Source organism: Brachyhypopomus gauderio, chromosome 3 (assembly GCF_052324685.1).
Source record: "Brachyhypopomus gauderio isolate BG-103 chromosome 3, BGAUD_0.2, whole genome shotgun sequence".
Lineage (NCBI taxonomy): Eukaryota > Metazoa > Chordata > Actinopteri > Gymnotiformes > Hypopomidae > Brachyhypopomus > Brachyhypopomus gauderio.
In genome coordinates this window covers 27,959,740-27,977,654 of record NC_135213.1, presented here as the reverse complement: position 1 = coordinate 27,977,654, position 17,915 = coordinate 27,959,740, and the positions used below count along the sequence as shown (strand labels likewise).

Below are 17,915 nucleotides of genomic sequence, written 5' to 3'. Positions count from 1 at the left end.
TTTTGATGAGAAAATAAACAGTTTGTGCTAGTGGATTCAGACTGGGGGAGACAACAGTGTGGGGACACACAGGCCTGGGAGACCAATCATCCCTGCAACAGCTGGGTCATCAAAGCTCAACAAACGGAATCCAAATGAACCAATAACCACCAGCAACAAGGTGATGATGGAAAGAGTGAGAGACCGAGCCAAGGCCTACAAAGCCAGCTAAATGGACAATTGTGATGGGTGCAGGCTGGCTGATTGGTTTAGATGTTCGAGAGGAGGGCAAATCAAAACAGACGTGCACACGAGCAACGGTGTGTCCATTAAAGCCTCAGTTCCGCATCGTTGCTAGATAGACAAGCATCCCATCGTCATAGGCAACATCCAGGATGTGTCCACTTACTCCACTATCTGCTGGAGATTAATGTCTGCCGTCATCTTAGTTCCCCCCTCACACAGCCACAAATGACCTGCAGTCAATCAGAAATTTGCTGAAGACACACTCCTGATCTCAGTGCTCAAGCTTACCACCTCATTAATTTACATTAGCTTCATGGCACTGAAGATTTAGGCCCAACAGTTTCGGATTGTCTGTTTACTGGTCCTGTACATTAATTACTGAGCGACTCTGCCCATGCTAGGGTTAAGATTAGGATTAGATCACAATACTAATACTAAATCACAATACTAATACTAAATCACAATACTAATATAGTACAAGGCTGCTGGTGGCAGGTCAGTCTCGCTGGGATGTGACACTACTAACAAACCATCTAGGCAACAGTGTCCATGTCGTCAGACACTGACCAGTGAGGAGGCCAGTGGTGTTCCTGGTCATTATGGTGTTCTTAACTCTCACCTGCTTCCATGTTAGCCATCCTCATTTCACACATCCCTTTTTTCCTGCATACCTTCTATCCAAGATATTACAATTTGTCTATTTTTGGTATTTGTGCCCTCACCGCCCACCCCGAGTTCCCCTCTCCCTCCCCATCTGTGTGCCTCTCTCTCTCCCTCTCCCTGACCCTGTCTCTGTTCTGCTCTCTCTCTGTTCCTCTCAGACCCCCCCCTACACACACACACACACACACACACACACACACACACTCTGTCCCCACCTCCCCCCCTTCTCCCTCACAGAGGGATGTGTCACTCGCAGGCTACCGTGACAGTCAGAGGGTGTAAATTATCCACGAGCAGCGGGACCATGACAGAGCGCAGAAATAAAGACAACAAAGGCATGAATAAATAACATCGTCTCACTTTGAACTTCATCACAGTGAGAGAGAGAGAGAGAGAGAGAGAGAGAGAGAGAGAGAGAGAGAGAGAGAGAGAGAGAGGTGTCTCGTGCACACACACGAACACACACAGACTCTAGAGACAGACCTGCAACTAGTGGGCATCTGCAGAGTTTGAGAGAACAAGAGTGTCTGGAAGAAGCACACGCTGGTGTGTCTGCTCCACGCCCAGGGGCAGCAGGACGTGTTTGAGCACACCACACACCGCCTCCACATGAGTGAGTGAGTGTGTGTGTGTGTGTGTGTGTGTGTGTGTGTATCCTCCACATGAGGACTGTGTGTGTGTCTTCTCCACCACATGAGGACACTGTGTGTGTGTGTGTGTCTTCACCACCACATGAGTGTAACAGAGATTGTGTAGAGGAGTAATGGTGATCATACAGAGGAGTAATGGTGATTGTGTGGAGGAGTAATGGTGATCATACAGGGGAGTAATGGTGATCATACAGAGGAGTAATGGTGATCATACAGGGGAGTAATGGTGATCATACAGGGGAGTAATGGTAATTGTGTGGAGGAGTAATGGTGATCGTGTAGAGGAGTAATGGTGATCATACAGAGCAGTAAGCTTGGTCAATTGGTCAGTTCTGGCTCCATTACTGGGAGGATGAAATGTGGCTCTTACCATCCAGTGGAAAAGAGCGGGTTGCACTTATATTTGTGAATAGACCTCATAAAATCTCATTCTTAGATTCTTAGTTCGTATGTCTATTGAACCATATTTATTTGCAAACAGCCACATACACATTCTACCTTTCATTCACTTGCTCACTAACACACCTGCACGTGTGCGCACACAACACACACACGCCACTGCAAAACAACGCCAACCAGCTGTATGTTAGGCTGCGCACACACACACACACACACACACACACACACACACACACACACACACACACACACACACACACACACACACACACACACACCTGAAAAAAACACCAGCCAGCTGTGTGTCAGGCTGTGCACGCACATATACACAGTGCAGTCTGCTCCTCAGCACTGCTGATGCTCTCACATGTAGAGTCAGTACGTGTGCCCATACACACACAGTCAGCACGTGTGCCCATACACAGCACATACACACAGTCAGTACGTGTGCCCATACACAGCACATACACAAATACACAGTCAGCATGTGTGCCCATACACAGCACATACACAGTCAGCACGTGTGCCCATACACACACAGTCAGCACATGTGTCCATACACAGCACATACACACACAGTCAGCACGTGTGCCCATACACACAGTCAGCACGTGTGCCCATACACAGCACACACACACAGTCAGCACGTGTGCCCATGCACAGTATATACACACACAGTCAGCACGTGTGCCCATACACAGCACATACACACACAGTCAGCACGTGTGCCCATACACAGCACATACACACACAGTCAGCATGTGTACCCTTACACAGCCCATAAAACACAGTCAGCATGTGTGCCCTTACACAGCCCATACAAACACAGTCAGCATGTGTGCCCTTACACAGCCCATACAAACACAGTCAGCACGTGTGCCCATACACAGCACATACACACAGTCAGCACGTGTGCCCATACACACAGTCAGCATGTGTGCCCTTACACAGCCATCACGTGTGCCCATACACAGCACACACACACAGTCAGCACGTGTGCCCATGCACAGTATATACACACACAGTCAGCACGTGTGCCCATACACAGCACATACACACACAGTCAGCATGTGTACCCTTACACAGCCCATAAAACACAGTCAGCATGTGTGCCCTTACACAGCCCATACAAACACAGTCAGCACGTGTACCCATACACAGCACATACACACACAGTCAGCATGTGTGCCCTTACACAGCCCATAAAACACAGTCAGCATGTGTGCCCTTACACAGCCCATACAAACACAGTCAGCACGTGTACCCATACACAGCCCATACAAACACAGTCAGCACGTGTACCCATACACAGCACATACACACACAGTCAGCATGTGTACCCTTACACAGCCCATAAAACACAGTCAGCACGTGTGCCCATACACAGCACATACACACAGTCAGCACGTGTGCCCATACACAGCCATCACGTGTGCCCATACACAGCACACACACACAGTCAGCACGTGTGCCCATACACAGCGCACACACACACAGTCAGCACGTGTGCCCTTACACAGCGCGCACACACACAAACACACACACAGTCACATATGCCATTAGACAGCACATACACAGTCAGCATGTGTGCCATTAGACAGCACATACATACAGTCAGCACGTGTGCCCTTACACAGCACACACACACACACGTGCCATTAGTAGTGTTGGGAACGTTACTTTAAAAAAGTAATTAGTTATAGTTACTCACTACTTGTTCAAAAAAGTAACTGAGTTAGTAACTGAATTACTCTATGATAAAAGTAACTCGTTACCAGGGAAAGTAACTATTTGCATTACAGTAAAGCACAGCACTGCTGATGCTCTCACATGTAGAGTCAGTACGTGTGCCCATACACAAACAGTCAGCACATGTGCCCATACACAGCACATACACACAGTCAGCACATGTGCCATTAGACAGCACATATACAGTCAGTACATGTGCCATTAGACAGCACGCGTGCCATTAGACAGCATGTGTGCCATTAGACAGCTTATACACACAGTCAGTACATGTACCCTTACACAGCATGTGTGCCATTAGACAGCACATACACACAGAGTCAGCACATGTACCATGGGTAAGATGATAAAACTCACACAAGAGATTTTTGGAGAGGGAGTGTGAGAACTGCTGTTGCATGGAGAGGGTGTGTGAGTGTTTATGTTCAGAGAGAGTCAAAGGTGAATATTCTGCCATCCCCATAACAACTGATTATAATATGAATTGCGGTCTGTTATGGCTGGGTAGTTCGACTCTAATAGAGGAAAAGAGAGGGTGTGTACATGAGTATGTGTGTGTGTGTGTGTGTGTGTGCGCGTATTATGTGTTTGTGCATGGACACTGTGACAGCATGAATGTGAGTGTGTGTGCATGTGTCGTATGTGTGCCTGCACGCATCGCATGTGTGTTTCATATATGTTGCATGTGTGAGCATGCGCATGTTGCACGTTTGCGTGCACATGTGTGAGTGTGTATGTGTGCGCATGTGTATGTGTATATGTGTGTGCACTTGAGGTCTCTGTAGAAGGCGTAAATGTTACCAATATAGACCCTGTGTCCAACCTTGAGGACACCAGAACATCACTGTGAGCCACAGGTTTCAAAAGCTTTAGAGTAGACACACACACTCTTCCTAATACTTAATTAAACTATTTTGCAAACAGTTTACAAGATTACGTACCTCTCTCTGCATCATCTTCTGTTTATCAATCTGTTTCACTTTGGGACTGTTGGCCAGTAGGTGGCGCAATTTCACATAACTCTTCCACAGCTTTTGATACCTGCAATTAAAATGCATTGGAGAGAAAATGGCATTAATAATAGAACAGAATTTAATTGCAGCCCGAGGGCACTGTTCAGTTAGCCTGCTGAGTCAATATAGGGGGCGGGGCCTGTCCTGCAGCATAGAGGGGTGGAGCCTGTAACACAGGTACTATCCTGCAGCACAGAGGGGCGGGGACTGTCCTGAGGCACAGAGGGGCGGGGACTGTCCTGCGGCACAGAGGGGCGGGGACTGTCCTGCGGCACAGAGGGGCGGGGACTGTCCTCAGGCACAGAGGGGCGGGGACCGTCACACCAACAAAATAAGAAAATAATTTTGAACTTGCCCCGAGTGAAACAGAGTTTCATTTCTAAAACCTTCAGCCATTATGCATAATTTGTCCTTAAAATTAAGAGTCTGGTCAGTACAGCTAGCTGGACAGCAGACTGATTAAGGACTTTCCCCCAGTCCTACCGCCCTGTCTGACATTTCACTGTGGAGAAAACGACTCCAGGTGTGTCCTAACACGACCTCCCTGTAGGCCAGCAGGCCGTCCATATGTCTGTGTGCAGGACTGACAGGAATGGTTGCAGTAATATTGCATTAGCTCCGATTCCAGTACAGACAAGTTTAGCTGGAAATCTCCCAACACATGGACAAACAGAGGGGAACAAGGCTGATCTCACAACATGGGGACTGGCTGCAGGGGGCGTGGCCAGAGGGGAACAAGGCTGATCTCACAACATGGGGACTGGCTGCAGGGGGCGTGGCCAGAGGGGAACAAGGCTGATCTCACAGCATGGGGACTGGCTGCAGGGGGCGTGGCCAGAGGGGAACAAGGCTGATCTCACAGCATGGGGACTGGCTGCAGGGGGCGTGGCCAGAGGGGAACAAGGCTGATCTCACAGCATGGGGACTGGCTGCAGGGGGCGTGGCAAGAGGGGAACAAGTCTGATCTCACAGCATGGGGACTGGCAGCAGGGGGCGTGGCCAGATAGGGAACAAGTCTGATCTCACAGCATGGGGACTGGCTGCAGGGGGCGTGGCCAGATGGGGAACAAGGCAGGATCTCACAACATGGGGACTGGCTGCAGGGGGCGTGGCCAGAATGGAACAAGGCAGGATCTCACAGCATGGGGACCGGCTGCAGGGGGCGTGGCCAGAATGGAACAAGGCAGGACCTCACAGCATGGGGACCGGCTGCCACACTGACTGGGAACCAACTGAGCTCAAGAGGCAAAGCTGCCACCTACTGTTAAGATGAGACACTGAAACATGAGACATTACACCAACTCTACACCACCACTACATCACCACACACACACACACACACACACACACACACACACACACACACACACACACTTCTCTGAGACAACAAGCATGCTGAAATATCACTGGAGTCAAAAACAAAGAACTCCCATCAAAATCACTGTACAACACAGCAGTAAGAAACCTTGAACAGTAACAGGCAGGCAAGCACACACACACACACACACACACACACACACACACACACACACACACTTCTTGTTAGGAGAGTACAAGATGAAGATAAGGATAAGAGCCCCTTCCCCACTGTAGCTCCATTCTTCTGTTCCTTACCCTGCAGTGCCACCTGTGGGCCAGGAGTGTAAACCCCGCTACCACACTGGAGGAGCGTAAACCCCGCTACCACACTGGAGGAGCGTAAACCCCGCTATACCACACTGGAGGAGCGTAAACCCCGCTATACCACACTGGAGGAGCGTAAACCCCGCTATACCACACTGGAGGAGCGTAAACCCCGCTATACCACACTGGAGGAGCGTAAACCCCGCTATACCACACTGGAGGAGCGTAAACCCCGCTATACCACACTGGAGGAGTGTAAACCGCTCTACCACACTGGAGGAGTTTAAACCGCTCTACCACAATCTGGATTTAATGTGATTTGAGGTGTTTAAAGTTAAATAATTAATCTGATATGAAAAGGTCAAAAGTTTATGAAACACACACACATACACACACATGCACATTCAAGCACACACACACTTACTGGGGGTCTCCTGCATAACTGAGCTGTGCGGGCCGAATGCCAAAGTGTACTATGATGGGGAAGGTGATGACGTTTGGGTTAAACTGCTCCCGGTCCAGCTGGTCGATCCTCACAGAGCTGGGTTTCTTTACAGTGCACACACACACACACACACACACACACACACACACCATGAAACACAGGTTATCAATTTTTATATTACAAAGAAATTTTATCACATATATTCATTTAAAAAAATTTTAAATACCATATTTTCCAGACTATAAGCCGCTACTTTTTCCCCACAATTTGAACCATGTGGCATTTCTGTAGACTTTTCTTCACCCGTCAGGGTGCAGAGCAGAAAGTTAATCAGGTGGTAGGTGAAAGTCGTAAATCAAAGAAGAAAGTGCTCATTTTCATTTAGCACATGCAAGCAGCAGGAATGACAGAGAATTTTTTTCAAACCAACATGTGTTGTGACAAATTCCGACTCCCTGGCAGAATCCAACTGCCCTCATTTGCATACGCATAAAGACGCTACAGATGATATTCGGGAGTTACAGTGATTATATTCATTGAGCACTCTAGTTTTGCCCTAACTAGATATTTAGACATAATACTGCTGTAATACTGCAAAGTCACGTGGTCAGAGGTGAACTTCATTATTTTAAATAAAATACACACTGGCTATACTGAACACCATTATACATTTTCCTTTTTTTTTTTTTACTTTGTAGGTGCGGCATATATTGAGGTGCGCTCTATAGTCCAGAAAATACGGTAATTTCTGGGCCTGACTCAGTTACCATGTTTGTCTGTGTGTGTGTGTTTGAGACAGAGAGGGAATACTCAAATAATGTGTGTGTGTGTGTGTGTGTGTTACCATGCCTGTGTGTATATGTGTGTGTGCGTGTGAGTGTACGTGTGTGTGTCTATGCGTATGTGTGTGTATAGCGAGTGTGTGTGTGTGTATAGTGCGTGTGTGTGTGTGTATACAGTGTGTGTTTGGATGTGGGTGAGTGTGTGTGTTACCATGCCTGTGTGTATGTGTGTGTGTGTGTGTATGTGTGTGTGTCTATGCGTGTGTGTGTATAGCGAGTGTGTGTGTGTGTAGTGGGTGTGCGTGTGTGTATACAGTGTGTGTTTGGATGTGGGTGTGTGTGTGTGTTACCATGCCTGTGTGTATGTGTGTGTGTGCGCGCGTGTGTGTACGTGTGTGTGTCTATGCGTGTGTGTCTATGCGTGTGTGTGTATAGCGAGTGTGTGTGTGTGTGTGTGTGGGTGTGTGTATGCAGTGTGTGTTTGTGTGTGTGTGTGTGAGTTACCATGCCCGGGTTGGTGACTATCATGCCTTTGCACTCTTCAGCGTATTTCTGCCACTCCAGCTCCTCCCACTGGAGCATGTTGGCGATCTCCTCCTCAGGAACCAGTGGCCTACTGCTGCTCAGCAGGTACAGCAGAACCTGGTGCATGGACAACACCTCCTTCCCCCCGTCTGGAACACACACATGCATCATTATTCACTTCCTTTTACAAGTTTATTTATACATATACAACTATATGAATAAGCAAAAAAAGAAGATCATCGATCAGCTCCTAAAGCCCAAACTCTGACCACTTTGCTCCAACCCGTCCTGCTTCGATCATCTTAAACCACAACCATAACCTTACAAACACGTTACAAACACACCATACAGTTACAAACACACCATACAGTTACAAACACAGCTGTGACTGACCTGGAAGGAAACGAACAAAACGAGGCATGAAGTGGAATCTCTGACAACCATGAGAGTCGTTTTCCTCTGGACCTGCAAGAAGACATAGAGAGCAGAGTCACACGGGTCAGAAGGGTAGGCATTGTCTTAGAGGCATGTCACCCTAACCTAAACCCAAAAGCTAATACTAACCCTCGCTTTCACTTCGACACCAAACCCAATCCTAACCCTAATCCTAACCTCCTCACACCGGTGTGGGAAGCTCCAGGCTCGCCCAGACAAGCCTCTGTTTTGGTTATGGAGCAAACGATGACGTCACACTCCTTCCGTTATCATTTTGCGTTTATTCAGCCCCATGTACAAACCCTCCTCCATGTTTGCACCACATCTGACAGGTGGAGCAACACATGGTGATCATAGGACACCTGCACATCAAAGACGCTCCACACTTCTCTTCCGCCTGACAGCAAGCCCTATAGGAGTTCACCTGTAAGGCTCTCAGTGACTGTACCTTTAATATCCTACATGAAAATACCTTTAAGATTCCAGTCATAGAGCTCCAGAATGTCGTGAAACACATATTTGGCAAACAGCTCCAGGCCTTTCACACAGTAGTTCTAAAGAGAAAGAAAAAAGGACACACACACACACACGTTAAGGAATGCTCAGGTTAATATAGGAGTGACTGGGATAAATGCACAAATCAAGGTACCAGCAACACTGATGACACTAAACCTCTGGAGAGTTTACATGTTTCATAAATCTTCAAAGCACAGTAATGTAAATGTTATTTTTGAGAGTATTCCAAAAGCAGAAAGCATGAAAGGTTGTTACTATTACGCAGTGACGAGTAATAAGCACCTGTACCAATGAGCTGTGTAGTGTCAGACTCACAAAGATCATAAAAACACAAAAGATGAAGTTAAAAGGAAGGAAGAGAGAGAGAGACAGCTGACCTCAGGTGACATCTCCTCTATGAAGTGGATCGTGTAATCAATGTTGAAGCGAATAACCCTACACAAAGGAATCTGTGAAGGGAGAGAGAGAGAGACAGACAGAGGGAGAGAGAGAGATGTCATGCACACACACTACACTGGGCCCTGTAGCTCAGGGTACATTAAGGGTTACCACTTGACATCTCTCTCCCTGGATCCCTCGGACACACACCCATCTACACACCCACAGATTCTACACACACACACACACACACACACACACACACACACACACACACACACACACACACACACACACACACACACACACACACACACACACACACACACACCTTACACCCCTCATAAGGTGAATGAGAACTGACACATAATTGGTGTAAATTAATCTCATATTATATTATTAGATTATATTCTAATAAAATATAATATAATACAATGTTGAAAAACATTAGCAGGGAAGAGCTTACTTTGGTGAGGGGCGTGTCAGAAGGAGGAGCTTACATTGGTGAGGGGCGTGTCAGAAGGAGGACCTTACATTGGTGAGGGGCGTGTCAGAAGGAGAAGCTTACATTGGTGAGGGGCATGTCAGAAGGAGGAGCTTACATTGGTGAGGGGCGTGTGAGAGAAGAGAGAGAATCCCTCAAACAGGTATTCATGATCATCATATTCAATCCCTGTGGGTCGGTCAGTCTGACAGAGACAAAAACAGCATTTAACGGAAGCATTCATTAAATCTTAACCTTCTATAACTTTAACTTCTTTAAGTATTCTGTAAATGGACTAGAAAAGCTCTGCTAAATAATGTTCTTTTGATGTAGGTGTAGTCTGGTTTTAGTTATTATTACAGATACTTAAATATGCATGCCCAATATTTATATATTTAAGAAGGGGGAAAGAAAGTGAAATATTAAATCTTATTGTAACAAAATAAACCTGTTAGATCTTTAGTGTTATTGCAAGCTGACAAATGATTCACAATGACCACAATTTTATAGAGTGTGTATAAATCAGCCAAAGTACAAACACAAACAGACTGAATTCCAAGAAAAACAGAAAGACAGAAATTCCCAGAATTAAAAGCTGAATGAAAGAACAGAAACCAACCAGGAAGTTTGTGGGCGGAGACACTGTGATTCTGTAGTGGAATAGTTTGCCAGCATTGTTGCTCATTGGACGACAGGGTTTAACTCCCTGAGAAACAAAAGACAAAATGCAACAATAACTTATTTTCCTAAATGTAAAGCCCTCTTTCTAATGGGGCCAAGGGATGGCATCAAATTATTAGCAGTAATTTTTATTAGCAGTAATTATTAGGTCATAAACACATTAAAAGCATTAATAAACAGTTCTAAAATGAATAAGAAGGGTAAACGTGACTTGTTGCTGGTGAGCCCATACTCATCTCTACTGTGATAACTCAGATCCTGTTAATCTCTACTGTCATAACTCAGATCCTGTTAATCTCTACTGTCATAACTCAGATCCTGTTAATCTCTAGTGTCATAACTCAGATCCTGTTAATCTCTAGTGTCATAACTCAGATCCTGATACTTCCCCTACTCATAAGTCAGTATGTCAGACGTGTGTTAACAGGTGAATACCAGTTTACAAGAAATGGTTTGGCTTACACACGCACGCGCACACACACACACACACACACACAATTGCTAAATTACACAAGTGAAAATATACTGTTTCATGCGAGTTACATGCTCATGTAGGGGAGAATGTCTCAATCTTCACTCTGGTCACCCCTCCTCTGGGTGACCCCTGACCAATGACCCCCGGAAGTGACAGATCTTCCTCATCAGATCCATTAAGGGCCTTAGAATGAGGAATTATGGCACCCACCACACCAGATCCCCCTGTTTATGGTCTTTCATGTATAGCATGGCATGGTCCTAAACATAAACTATCCCTTTGGAATTCACAAACAGACCTATAACCAGAAATTACCAAACCTTACCTATCCCAGAAGAAGCAGCTCTTTGAGAGCAATCTAGGGACACCATGTTTGACATTATTCTAACAAAAGGAATGGTCGTAATCCTCAACAAATAGTACAGGACCATCATATATTTTTATTGTGTACTCTAAATCACTGCACATTGTTGTACGGCCATGTATTATCATATACTCTATATTACTCTGCATTTATGTATGCCCATATATTATTGTGTGCTCTATGTAACACTGCCTTTATCTACATGGACTGCTCAGGATTCAGGACGAATAAAAAGATGATCAAATTAGTTCCTCACTAAGTTGATCGGAATTAACTGAATTCAAAATGAGGGGTTTTCTTTGCAAACAATCCATAGCACCGTGTTCCTCTTCTAGCCCTAGTATCTAATGTTCTGTTATAGTTCTCTTCTAGTTGTCTTAATTTCTCTGATTTGGTTCTGTGGAAAGTGAAAAAAGGAAATGCATGTCTCTACCTAATCCCCGAAATAAAAAAAACTGACCAATTATCAATTACCAGTTACAACAATGCCCATAAACACATAATCTGACTAAACATCTCTGTTACAACACTCCCTAAATGCATAATCAACTGACCAATCACCACCATTACAACAATGGAAAATTTCATTTTAACTTAGTTCGTTTAATATTTACATTTGTGTCATTTACTACTGTCTTTCAGTACTCATTAGCATATTTGTTAGCATTATTAGTATTCACTCCTCTCCTGAGCAAAGTCCTTCACATATATTATACATTGTAACCCTTATAATTTTGATATTAATCATTCAATAAATTCTGGCATTTACTCATTAAATTAAATGTAAATATATATATATTCAACCAAAAGGTATTACGTCACTGCACCGATCGAGAATTTCATCCTAGGGTAATGAGACTGATGCAACATTATTTCACCTGTATCTGTTAAAGTCTTTCCCGAGGTTTATCAATAATTCAGAATTTTGATCTGGTGCTACACTCACAACTACTGCGGTTTACAATAACCAGTGTAACCAGGTAACCAGTGATTTGCTGCATTTACATATAATTTTCTCATATTAAATTGATGTTTATATAAATATACAAAAGTTATATTATATTAAGGTCCAATACTAAGATCTATCTCAATCTATTTCATACACATGTACACACAGGAATATAGTTTACACTTCAACCTTGTTTCATCGTTTCAGAGCTCATGCTGGTTTATGACTGGCCAAAAAAACCCAACACCGACATACAGAAATGACGCATCTACATACATGACACATATCTACATGTCACATCTACATGACACATACCTACACGTGTGTGACACATTTACATACTCGTAACACATACCTACACATCTTTCAGGAGAAATATTTGAAAAGTTTTTTTTCTTGGTGGTATAATCTAGTGCATGTCTGGGATTACCTCTTCCCCAGGTGGTATAATCTGGTGTGTGTCTGGGATTACCTCTTCCCCAGGTGGTATAATCTGGTGTGTGTCTGGGATTACCTCTTCCCCAGGTGGTATAATCTGGTGTGTGTCTGGTATTACCTCTTCCTTATGTGGTATAATCTGGCATGTGTCTGGGATTACCTCTTCCCCAGGGTAGATGCTGTGGCGGATTCCAGTGCGTCTGGCTTTGGCACTGCACTTACACAGTGGCCCATCATTCATCTACAGGGTAAACGTATAATCATGTACAGCAGGGATGTCAAAGTCAAATACACAGAGGGCCAAAAAACCAAATTTACTACAAGCTGAGGGCTGGACTGGTTCAATGTTTATAAGAACATATTGAAATGATTGCACATAGCCTATTGAACCAAGACCTAACACAGTGTATATTATTTAATGCTTAAATGAATAAAGCAATATTTTCTTATGGATCTGTCAGTAATTTCAAGTGAAAATATTTTTCAACAGGCAAACAGATAAAAACAAACTTCCTTCAAAGAAAAATCACATGTCCTGTACATTAAATGAATAAAGCAATATTTTGTTATGGCTTTGTCAGTAACTTCTTGTCTTTGTCTGTGTGTTTCTGAGACATTTGATAGTGCCTTCTTAGATTATATTCTTTCATTACAGCCAAACTTTCTCCACACAAGACCTGCGTGAACATGTACTCTGCCTCCCACCTGGCTTGAAACCCCCTGTTCTCAATGTCCACCTTACGTTTAGCTATTTTTGAGAAGGGGGATAGCTGAACGTTGATATCTGCTCTGACTGCTGATGAAACTAGGTTTATATTTTCGCGAGTGACCGTATCGCTCGACTCCGCCCACCTCGCACAAACCTGCGCGAACGGTGGAGGCATTTATACTTTCTGCGTCACATTCTTTGCAGTGTTGTCCGAAACGATATGTGGTAGTATAAAGAAACACCCCTCAAAAACAGGGGAATGTAGTGTTTGTGTGTGCAAAACACCAGCGGGTGGCTGTGGTCTGCGGGCCGGTTCTAATAGTAATTAAATATCATCCAGGGGGCCATAGATAATCAGTTCAGATCCGGCCCGCGGGCCTTGACTTTGACATATGTGGTGTACAGTGAAGCCAAAACATTTAAATATACAGAAATGACATCTAGACACATATCACAACACCATTTTCAGATAAAAAATTTCTGGCATGACCAGCCTTGTCTGACCTGTCCTGGATCGTTGTACCACAACTCGTCGTGAAGACGGTCGGGATGCGCTTTCTTACGCTTAATTTCAGCGATGACATCAAACACGTCCGAGTCTGAGCTGCTGGAACAGCTGCTGTCTGCACCAGTCTCACTGTCGGACTCACTGGAACTGTCATCTGGAATACACACAATACATCTTTCATTCACCTGTAGTTACAATTCTACTAACGCAACAAATGAGGTGCCTTAAAACAATTAACTTAGTTGTATGTATTCGACCCATTTGTACATTTGAGATGAACTCACATAAGTACCAAATTATTCATACACACTGCCATGGGCCCAGTTCAGTTCTGACTGGATAATACACCCTGGCATGGGTCCAGTTTATTTCTGATTGGATAAAGGTCTATGTGTATTTCGATTGGATAGTGTACTGTGGTCAATGTGTTTTTTGATTAGATAGCGTGCCGTGGTCTATGTGTGTTTGATAGGATAGCGTATTCTGGTCTACGTGTGTTTTGATTGGATAGCGTACCCTGGTCTACGTGTGTTTTGATTGGATAGCGTACCCTGGTCTACGTGTGTTTTGATTGGATAGCGTACCCTGGTTTACGTGTGTTTTGATTGGATAGCGTTCCCCTGGTCTACGTGTGTTTTGATTGGATAGCGTACCCTGGTCTACGTGTGTTTTGATTGGATAGCGTACCCTGGTCTACGTGTGTTTTGATTGGATAGCGTACCCTGGTCTATGTGTGTTTTGATTGGATAGCGTACCCTGGTCTATGTGTGTTTTGATTGGATAGCGTACCCTGGTCTATGTGTGTTCTGATTGGATAGCGTACCCTGGTCTATGTGTGTTCTGATTGGATAGTGTACCCTGGTCTATGTGTGTTCTGATTGGACAGCGTACCCTGGTCTAGGTCCAGTTTGGTTCTGGGCGGGTCCCATTTGGGTCTGGCTGACTGGGCTTGCTCCTGCCTGCGAACCAGCTCCTCCTCCAAGCGCTCGTACAAGTCTCGCAGTCTACTGGTGCCCACCACTGTAGAGTCACCCTGGCAACCACACACATACACCAAGCAGAGTGAAACCAGAAGCCAGAGCTCAACACAATATAAACTCTACAGGGAATGTTATAAACTCTTCTGGGGGGTGTGGTAAACTCTCCACTGGGGGGTATGGTAAACTCTTCTGGGGGGTGTGGTAAACTCTCCACTGGGGGGTGTGGTATTTGCCTCAGTGTTTGTATCAGAAAACCATTCAAACTCAAGCATCTCAAGCTTAGTGTACAGATGTTTTTGTGCGAGACAAACATTTAAATTTGTATCTTTTACCTTAAGTTCTGTATGTGTCTGTATACCTCATAATCATAACTTATACACCCCAAAAAATCAGACCAAACCCCTTAATGCCCTGACTTCATGAGTGTGTGTCTGAGTTGTTACCACTTGGTCCATGGGGTCGTTGGAGTAGTAGTTCTCTGCATGGGTACAGCGGACCCAGGCTGGTTTCAGTAGCTCCTCCTCCTCTCGCTCATCGTCTTGGCGATGATCAGAAGGGACCTCCTCCGAGTCCCTGGCCCTGGCGGAGCTGCAGCTCCTGTCCCTGCCGCTCACGGCTCCGTCCGGCCTCCTCTCCCGTTCCTCCTCCACGCGGCTGCGCTTCCTCTCTCTGCTGGCTGAGCGACTGCGTGCACGCTTCCTGTGTCTGTCAGCCAGGGGAGAGGCCCTGCTGTCCCGGTGCCGACAGCGCTCCCTGCTGGAAACACAACCAGCTGCAGTTAACTCAGCCACAGAAACAACCAGCAGTGTAAAATCGTTCTGCCTTATTTAGGAGCTGGAGATAGGCCACCAGAACAGCTGTTTTGGAGCACGTTTTGCTTACACTCTAATTTCACAATATTATAACATGGGTAATAAATATTGTTCTTGTAACTGGATGATGGAAAGCCAGTGTGGTTGCAGTGCCAGCAGACACCAGCAGATGGCCCCACCTGCTGCGCTCTCGACTCCGGTGTCGTGGAGGTGTCCGTCCTCTCTCGTGCTCGGACCGGTACCGCCTCCTGTCTGGGCTCCGCCCACGGTCTTTACGCTCTCCCCCATGCTCCAGCTTGTGCCTGTCTCCATGACCACCATAACCATAGCCCTTGTGTCGGTGATCTTCATGCCTGCGAGGCCTCTCAGGTGAGCGTGCTCGGCCGCCGGGCGACTTGTCGGCCTTATACTGTGGGGGATGGCGGAAGTGCTCTGGCTTAAAGGCGCCTCCATCGGACGGGGTATAACCAGGGTTAAAGGGGGGAGGGGGGAAGTGAGCCTGCTGGTAGGTCATGGTGTAGGGGGGCTGGTAGGGGAGGGAAGGGGGCACTGTAGGTGGCGCTGGGGGTAGGGGCGGAGGCGGCACAGAGGGGAGCATATAGGGATACGGACCGCTGCCACCAGCAGAGCTGGGCAGAGGCGGCGGAGGGAAGCTGGGTGGCTCGGGGAAGCCCTGCCGCACGGGGGGTGATGGGAAAGGGGGTCGCATGGGGCCCTGACCCTGAGGCCCCGGCCCCTGGGGAGGGGCAGGAATAGGGTAGGGCATGAAGTCGGGGCGTGGAGGCATGTAGCTGCTAGCACCCTGTGGACTGTACCCAGAGCAGTGTGCTGCTGGGGTCTCGTAGTGGTACAAAGGCACAGGGGGCTGAGGCGGCAGGGGCAGGCGCACGTTGGTAGGGCGGTAATTCTGGGGTGAGCCATGCTGGCCTGGGGGGGGTCTGCCCCTGGGACACCCACGGCCAGGATGAAAGGACATATTCTGAAACAAAAACAGAACCCAGAATGATGAGCATTCTCCACATACATATGGAGAGTTCATAAAAATAAGACATACTCAAGTACTTGGATCTGGAGTTAAGTGAAGTGCTAAAAAATGGATGACCTAAAATACTGGATGTTCCTACAGTTGATCTGTATTAAGTCCTAAGTAGATATAAAGTTATGCTACAATTCGCAGCTGCTCTAATCATGAGCATTACATCGCAGGACATTTAACCTGCTGTTTAAACGCAACATCAATTATATCTGAGCACTGATAAATATTACATCCGACAACCAGCCGTGAATACTGACTGCCTTTCCAGTTGACGTTACTTAGTTACTTAACTAACGCTACTATCACATTTGTGATGTGATGTCTGTGGTTTTGTTCGTTATTTTTTGCCTCCACAACACGCATCTGCAGGAAATGTCCAGCTACAATATGATCAGCGAATGGAAACGCGCTTACCGACCCACGTTACCCGAACAGCTCCGCCGCGGGACCCGCGCCTGCGAAGATGGTGTGCTAATCAAGAAACGCGAAAAGGAAAAATGTCAAGAAATAGAGTGGAATAAAAAATAATTATGAACGCGGATAAATATCTGACGTGGTTTTCTCTAAAAGCTGCTAAAGAAATTTCACTGCAGGTTTTGTCAGCTAGCTCGCGAAGCTAGAGACCGCTAGCGTCTATGGTTTCTAGTCGGCCCTCTAAAAGCGTTGGTTAACGTTTAGCCAATCAAATCGAGCCTGGTCAAAAATAGCCAATGAACAATAAAAACACGTTTCATCGTTTAATGTAGTCCTCTGGAAACACGAGGTGGTTCCTACGTCTCCCTTGTTTTAGTTGCTGTCGCATGTTAAAACGTTAGACCTTTTTATCGCATTTGCTAAATAATAATAATCTACGACGAGACTCGCTGAAAGAGAGAATAAGCAAATAAAATAACAGCACCGCCCTCGCGTACAGCCACTGAGCTTGTGAAAGAGCGCTCGAACCGCAACGCGTAGGCTACATGATCCAGATTTCTGCTCAAGTGGCACCACATTATTATGAAGGAACTTTACACATAATTTTAAATGAAAGTTCAGCGGCAAAGTAGAATTGGGTTCTAGTAAAGTTCTGTAAAATACAG

The 17,915-nt window shown here is 45.8% G+C and overlaps 1 protein-coding gene across 3 annotated transcripts in view; it reads right to left on the bottom strand.

The window, feature by feature from the left end:
- Positions 1-17,499, bottom strand: part of drosha (drosha ribonuclease III) — a 159,636-nt gene extending 142,137 nt beyond the window's left edge. For 2 of the 3 annotated variants that reach the window (XM_077000876.1, XM_077000878.1), the window contains exons 1-14: positions 17,251-17,499; positions 15,980-16,779; positions 15,432-15,744; positions 14,900-15,041; positions 14,005-14,162; positions 12,952-13,032; positions 10,504-10,590; positions 10,003-10,089; positions 9,400-9,471; positions 8,979-9,060; positions 8,465-8,536; positions 8,051-8,220; positions 6,744-6,868; positions 4,625-4,724 (exon numbers count right to left, since the gene is read on the bottom strand). In XM_077000876.1, coding sequence (XP_076856991.1) covers positions 4,625-4,724; positions 6,744-6,868; positions 8,051-8,220; positions 8,465-8,536; positions 8,979-9,060; positions 9,400-9,471; positions 10,003-10,089; positions 10,504-10,590; positions 12,952-13,032; positions 14,005-14,162; positions 14,900-15,041; positions 15,432-15,744; positions 15,980-16,776 — 2,286 coding nt within the window. In that variant the 5' untranslated portion in view covers positions 16,777-16,779; positions 17,251-17,499. The remainder of the gene's footprint in view (positions 1-4,624; positions 4,725-6,743; positions 6,869-8,050; positions 8,221-8,464; positions 8,537-8,978; positions 9,061-9,399; positions 9,472-10,002; positions 10,090-10,503; positions 10,591-12,951; positions 13,033-14,004; positions 14,163-14,899; positions 15,042-15,431; positions 15,745-15,979; positions 16,780-17,250) is intronic. The other variant, XM_077000877.1, reaches the window with a different exon arrangement.
- Between the last annotated feature and the right edge of the window lie 416 nt (positions 17,500-17,915).